Below are 7,500 nucleotides of genomic sequence, written 5' to 3'. Positions count from 1 at the left end.
AAAAAAGATGGAAGGACAAACAGCAAATAACTCCAAACATGATAAAAAGCATCCAATCAGGCTTGAGCTGCTATGTTAGTTGTGCAATATGTAGGCTATTTGGGTTGTGCATTATGTCAGTGCATTGTGTAATTTTGTGCAATACGTACAGGGTTGTTCAATTAAAAACTGCCACTGAAAGGAGGAGTTTATATAGGTACCTGTCCTGTGTATATGAGAGCATGTTTTGTGTTGCATGATAGTATGTGTTGAGAGATGCTTATTTTTTGTATTTTGTGTTGTCGTTGTAAAGCTGCAGAACAGACAGAGTCCAAAACTAATGTCCCTTCGGGGGACAATAAAGTATATCTTATCTTATCTGTATCTGTCCTTTCAACCCGTTCTCATTCCAAACTCGTAAAATACGGACGTTTGGACAGTGGCTGTCAGCGTCTGAATCGACGAAAATGGCGTCTTTCAGTGTGTTTGTAGAAGGTACCGGGGAGAGCAGCAGCTACACTGGGTTTAAAGGGTAGTATGTAAGGATGAAATTCCGCATAAGGAGGTTGGTCGCGGGGGTGGATGGGTCAAACACAGGACTTTCACCCAGGAAACTGGGGATTGTGTCCCGCATGTCAAGTTTCCTAAAGTCGCTTTCTTCTTTTCTGTCCCGTTCTTCCCATGTGTCATGGAAACGTAAGCCCACCCACGACCTTTTCCTTAACTTAAGGGGCCGTGCTGATTTCACGGAATTCTGTGAGATCAAGTTGGCCACCCAGGAGACCGGGGATCGTGTCCCACGTGGCACATTTCCTAAAGTCGCTTCCTTCTAACCGTCCCGTTATTCCCGCGAGTCACGGAAACGTAAGCCCGCCCACGACCTTTTCCTTAACATAACTGCGTCAAAAGTGACGCCAATAGTCCCGACCAAGCACGTTTAGATAAAGCGCGTTATATGACGCTAAAGGAGACTTTCACGCCAATAACAACGACAAAGGCACCTGACCAAGCGTCCGTATTTTACGAGATGGGAGTGAGAACCTATTGGTCCTTTCCTGCTGGATGGCTGCGTTCCCATATGAATGAATGTTGTTCATGGCTCCTTTAGTTCATCCTTCCTGTCTTCCTGTTTTGAAGCTGTTGAGATTTTGTCAGGATTTCTCCTCCCGTAGTAAATGTTTGATGCTGTTTTCCCGGCTAATCTACTGCACAGACAAAGTGTTTAAGAGCTAAACATTGATGAGATAACTACGAGTAGTGAGACGGAAACTAAGCTACAGGAAGTTGTTTTCTGAGGCTACATCTCCACCGCTACGTTTTGGTTTTCCAACAGTGTTTCTGGAACTAATCTCCGTTTAAACTAACACGCCCAAACCAAAGGGAACAGGAACAGAGAACGAAAGAGGGGGAAACGCCAGAGGAGGGGAATGAGAGGGGGAAACACCAGAGCAGGGGCAATGATATGAGAGGGGGAAATGAGAGAGCAGGGGGAATGAGAGGGGGAAACACCAGCGCAGGGGGAATGAGAGGGGGGAAACACCAGAGCAGGGGGAATGATATGAGAGGGGGAAATGAGAGAGCAGGGAGAATGAGAGGGGGAAACACCAGAGCAGGGGGAACGAGAGGGGGGGGAACGCCAGAGCAGGGAGAATGAGAGGGGGGGAAACACCAGAGCAGTGGGAATGATATGAGAGGGGGAAATGAGAGAGCAGGGAGAATGAGAGGGGGAAACACCAGAGCAGGGGGAATGAGAGGGGGGGGAACGCCAGAGCAGGGAGAATGAGAGGGGGAAACGCCAGAGGAGGGGAAATGAGAGGGGGCAACGCCAGAGCATGGGGAATGAGAGGGGGGTAACGCCAGAGCAGGGGGAATGAGAGGGGGAAACATAGCAGAAGATATTTCTTTTTAACCAAAACGTAGCAGTGTAAATGTAGCCTAAATGTATTTACTTGCTCTTGAACGTTAGCTAAGGTAAACCAGGTGATTATGGGATGTTTACGTTTTATGTTGCTTTACATTGTTTGATAAATGAAGATATTTGTTGATGCTAAACAGAAAAATAGAGGTTGGGTGAATTCTAAAAGGACTTCAGCTACGTTTTGGGAGTTTTGTGAGGCTAACACTCCCGAAACAGAGCTTCAAAGTGACTGTGTCCCAACCAACGTGTCCCAACCAACGTGTCCCAAATAAAGTTTCCCAACCAACGTGTCCCAACCAACGTGTCCCAACCAAAGTGTCCCAAATAAAGTGTCCCAACCAACGTGTCCCAACCAACGTGTCCCAACCAAAGTGTCCCAAATAAAGTGTCCCAACCAACGTGTCCCAACCAACGTGTCCCAACCAAAGTGTCCCCAATAAGGTGTCCCAACCAAGTGCGTTCAAAGCAATCCCTACAGGATTTCACAAACTTTTTTTAGATTGTTTGTGGCCCAAATCTTTTGTAACAAAGTGTGATGCACTGTTGCAATGCATAATCTTATCTGACAGGCTTTCTGCAACAGAACAGACTGCTGTCACATATGCAGGGTTCAACATTAAGGGTTACCCGATTGCCCCGGGGCAAGTCAAACGCCACGTCAGGTAAGTAAATATAACAACCCACTAGCCGGGTATCACAAATGACGTTCGGTCAGGAACAGTCTCGTCATAGATTTAACCATTTATTGCAACCAATGGAAATACAGTTATGCTTTGCGCCAGGGATGCACTGAATCCAGGATTCGGATTCGGCTGAATATTGGGCTTTTTGACGGGGTTGGGATTCTGCCGAAACTTAGAATTTTTTCCCAGCGAACCGAACCCTACGCTTGCAGTACACGCGCTACGCTGGTCGCCGTAATGACGGCGCTGTTGATTACAGGAAGGTGTTTACGTAGGTGGAGCGTTCAATGCAGCAGGCTGTGAGAAAGTGAAGATGGAACTGGTGAGCAGAAAAAGTGTAGTTTGGCAGTACTTTCAGTCAAAAGAAGGCCATTCAAGTCCAGCTACATGTTCAATCTGCAATGCTGATTAGTCTGGTGGTGGCGAGGACCCTAAACTATACACAACATCACCGCTGTTACAACATCTGGTATGAAACATCTGGAAGAATACGAGTTGTAATGAAGGAATCTACAGACAGCAGCCAGAATGCAGCAACTTCAGGTACGGCAAAGGAAGGACAGTCACAACTAAAAACTGGGAGTAGGATTCGGTATTTGGTTTCAGATTCGGCAGAATCTTAACCAGTGGATTCGGTATTCGGCCGGATCCCAAAAATCTGGATTTGGTGCATCCCTACGTGGCCCTGATGGCTCTTGATAATGCTCCCTGGACCAGCCAAGTAGCATGCTAAGCTGAGACAGGGAGCACCGTGCAGAACCCCCCCCCTTTATACAAGAGTGAGCCAAAAGAAAGACATTGAAAACCGTTTTAAACTTTGAGTAAAGTTAGGACTCTGAACTAGAAAGGTGGAGGCTGGGGAGATGGAGGCAAAGCATTGCCAGCGGTAACAGCAGTGAGTCAAGCGTGATTTATGCTTCTGCGTAAGATCTACGCCGTGGCTACGTATGTAAGTACGTGCAGACACGAACGTACGCTGGACCCTCTGGCGTAGCCTGACGTGCACCTCTGGAAAAATGTTACAACGCATCGCTCGGTCCGTGGATTGGTAGCGTTGCATTTCCCCCTCCCGACTCATTTCCTGGTTCTCCTTCTCCGTAAACGATTTGAGCTGAACGTCCCATCAGTGAATCAAAAACTGAGTTGGCGCTTGACGTGTTTGTTGACATGTGGCGCTTTTTTGAGCACATTACGACACACGTTAAGTTATATTTTTTCATGCTTTTTTGATGCTTTTGGCGGGGGGTTTTTCAACTTTACTTTTCGGAAAAAAAATTTTGTTTTAGGGTCCAGTAAAAATAGACTTCGGGCAAGTAGAATTTTAAAAAGTTGAACCCTGAATACAGGACAATACATTCATACAGTTAATTCAAAATATGGATTCAGTGAGTTGACATTACAACATGTACGTTTTCATACTAAAACAACATTTCTCTTCTATGTTATTCAGGATGAAAGCTACAGTTTAGCAGGTATTGATGATTCAGAAAATGTGCAGGGATAAAATTGCAAACAGTGTTTCATGCAGACTGAAGACATGAGTCCATTGCTAGCAGGTACGGAGGAGACGAGGAGCTGTCTGGGAGGAGAGAGTTTTGGGGTTTTCACGGTTGGTTGGCGGTTGAAGTCCTGCAGACCTCTCGGAGACAGTCTCTTCTCTAGAAGGTCAGGTGGAAGTCGGAGGCATGCAGGGCAGCAACAGACACACAAACACATTTCTTTCAAGGGATTTTGACTAAGGGGTTTCCGTTTGTGCCAAAATTAAGTCGACATGCTAACTGTCGTCTATGTGTCGTCGTCCATGTCTATGTGTCTGCTTACTGTCTATCAGTCCCTCCAGGATTTTGCGATGTCGCGATCGAGGCCAATTCACGCAAATTCAACCAATCACCGCGAATTTGGTGCGACTCGCAATTTTGACCAATCAGCCGCAACTTTTCCGCAAATTTGACCAATAACCTGGAGTTACCAGCGACTTCAACCAATCCCAGCAGTCCAACATGCACTCTGAGAGCCAATGACCAAGCAGGAGTGAGAATGGGTTGATCATTTCCTTGTTTGTGATATGAAGCCGAGACGTGTGTGTGACTCGAACAGCTCACATTTACCAACAAAATGTACAGCGAAAAAAAAGTTGAGTCATGTGAGCAATCGACATAAACAGACAGACAGAGACAGTAAGCAGACACTCAGGCTGTGTCTCAAAGTGCCTACTTGCGCACTTCAAACACTTAGTTTTAAGTATATAGTGTACATAACGCAGAAAGTCAAAGCAGTAAAAGTACCAGGATGACCCCATAAAAACGGTCAAAAAGTTCAGTGTGGAACGATGGATCCTACGCGCACTAAACGGGCGCCGTCTTGACTACAAAGCGGAAAGGGGAGGGACCAGGGACGTCGGCAAGCAGCTGATTGGACGAACGCGTCACGTGGGTCTGGCTTCTCTCCGGATTTCACAACCGAGAAATAATGGCGGCTCGTTCAGAATACGATCTGGTATTTTACGGAAATAGTTCACCGAAACGTGTTTCTGAAAAAACATTTTAAGCAACAAATAGGCCGTGCATGTTGCTGAATCTGACCGCTCATCATTTCCGGTAAGTGTTTTAAAATAAGTGTTCCTTTTGGGACAATACTAACCAACAGAAGTCGGCACTACGGCAGTAAGTGGTCAGTGCACATTAGCAGTATACTACCGAATGAGACACAGCTATAGACATGAACAACAGTGAGCATGTCGACTTAATTTTGGCACAAACGGAACCCCATATATGACACCTTTTTCCTCTTTTTCTGAACTTTTTTGTCACTTTCTTTTGCCTTTATTTGTCGCTTTTCTCCAACGTTTTTGATGCTTTCTCCAACGTTTTTGATGCTTTCTCCAACGTTTTTGATGCTTTTTCCAATGTTTTTGCCCCTTGTTTATAGGTTTTTGGCGGGGGGGGGTGGGGGGGTGGGGGGTTTGGACCAGGGGTTGTCGTGGGGGAGGGGGAGAGTTTGGGTTGGCGGTTGAAGTCCTGCAGACATCTTGGAGCCTTGCTGCGTGACGGACTGTAGCTCCTCTAGAAGGTCAGCACTGCAACGGGGAGGACAGTTAACTCTCAGCAAGCAGGACCAACGGCACGATCGTCTGAGGCATGCAGGGCAGCACGGAAACAGAGAGAGAGAAGGGCAGCATGCGGGCCAGGGCGTGCGTTCAGATGTTCGGATGTCACTTACAGTCAGCCTCCAGGAGGGCTCGGACGGACCGCGTAAGATCCTTCGCCTCCTGGCCGAGCGTCGCGGCCGTCCACGGACTCTTCTTGTAGCGCGGAGCGACACCTTGGGATGATGTCCCCACCTTAACATCTCCAAAGCTGCAAAATAACAGAGGGATGAGTCAACAGTCAGTGCAAACATGTTGGCGCTTTTTCCCCCCACGGTTTTATTAATTTTTCCCAAAACTTTTTGTAGTTTTTTTTATGGACGTTTTTGGCGGTTTTTTCCAATGTTTTCGTCACATTTTCTGACAAATTTGTAACTTTTTTTTTTAAAGGCTATGTTAAAAAAGCACTCACGACTTTTTGAAAACACTGTTTACTCCATTGGATTATAACGTAAAACAGACGCCGCAAAAAAGACGCCAAGTGTGAACATAGCCTGAGTTTCTTGTCCCTTTCATTCTCGAGTTTTTGGTGCCTTTTCCGAATGAAAGAGGCGTGTCCATGGCTAATTTCATTACCTTAACACGCCGACTTATTGGGACTTTAGCTTATTCCCCGTAACCCCCAGAGTTAGACCAGTTCATACATACCCTTCTCATCTCCATGCGTGTTGTAACTCTGTCTGACAGCTCCACCAGTAGCTTAGCTTAGCACAGATCATGCAGGTAACTGGTTCCAACTAGCCGACTGCTCCGAATAAGTGACAAAATAACGCCAACATGTTCGTATTTACATGTTGTAATTTGTATAGTCACAGCGTGTACAAATAATAAGGTCACATGAGACACAGCCATCTTCTAACCGTATACTAAGTGAAAGTCAGAAAGTGGAAGCACTGCTACTTGGGCGGAGTGATTAGCGCAACACCGAAGAGCACAGTTACTTCCGTCAACAAAACCAATGTGAATAGCTAGTTAGTAGTGAATGTGACTGGTGATCATGGCATTATTTATACACCCTGTGACTATACAAATCACAACATGTAAATAGGAACATGTTTGCGTTATTTTGTCACTTATTCGGAGCAGTCGGCTAGATGGAGCCAGTTACCTTCAGGATCTGTGCTAGGCTAAGCTAATGCTGTGGGTGTCAGACAGCGTTACAGCACGCACAGAGATGAGAAGGGTATGTATGGACTTATCTAACTCTGGGGGATACTGTGAATAAGCTAAATAGTGTTCCTTTAACTACACAGGCAGTGCAAACACTTTGTCACTTTTTCCCAGGGGTGTAGTCAAGTCCACCTTTGTCGAGTCCAAGACAAGTCAAAGACCAGGACTAGTGGCGACAGAGTCAAGACCGAGTCCAAAAAAGTTTGAGTCCAAGTCAAGACAGAGTCCAAATGAGAGACAGTCAATACTGAGACAGAAAAAAAAGAATCCTCTTCAAGACCACTTACTCACCTGTTCATAATTGTTGTACACACATACACACACACACACACACACACACACACACACACACACACACACACACACACACCTGTGGCTCTTTGTTGGTCCGTGACTTTCCAGCAGGAACTCTTGAACGTTCTGCAGACAAACATAATAATTATTTATAATAATTAGGACTGTCAAACGATTCATTTTTTTAATTGCGATTAATCGCTGAAGTTCTATAGTTAATCGCGATTAATCACGTGTTTTATCACATGATTCAAATTCTATTATTTTGCATTTCAGAACAGTTTTTAAGTCCATGTTAACAATGGAAAGCC

General features: G+C 45.6%; 1 protein-coding gene across 2 annotated transcripts in view; it reads right to left on the bottom strand.

Moving 5' to 3' along the window:
* Window positions 1–7,500, bottom strand: part of stxbp4 (syntaxin binding protein 4) — a 77,710-nt gene that overhangs the window by 9,139 nt on the left and 61,071 nt on the right. The window contains exons 19-21 of one of the 2 annotated variants that reach the window (XM_031311356.2): window positions 7,266–7,315; window positions 5,800–5,936; window positions 5,542–5,656 (exon numbers count right to left, since the gene is read on the bottom strand). In XM_031311356.2, the coding sequence (XP_031167216.1) occupies window positions 5,643–5,656; window positions 5,800–5,936; window positions 7,266–7,315 (201 nt within the window). In that variant the 3' untranslated portion in view covers window positions 5,542–5,642. Of the gene's footprint in view, window positions 1–5,541; window positions 5,657–5,799; window positions 5,937–7,265; window positions 7,316–7,500 lie in introns of those variants that run through there. The other variant, XM_031311355.2, reaches the window with a different exon arrangement.

Source organism: Sander lucioperca, chromosome 22 (assembly GCF_008315115.2).
Source record: "Sander lucioperca isolate FBNREF2018 chromosome 22, SLUC_FBN_1.2, whole genome shotgun sequence".
Taxonomy (NCBI): Eukaryota; Metazoa; Chordata; class Actinopteri; order Perciformes; family Percidae; genus Sander; species Sander lucioperca.
The sequence above is the reverse complement of the archived record's forward strand: the minus strand, read 5'-3'. Positions and strand labels throughout refer to the sequence as shown.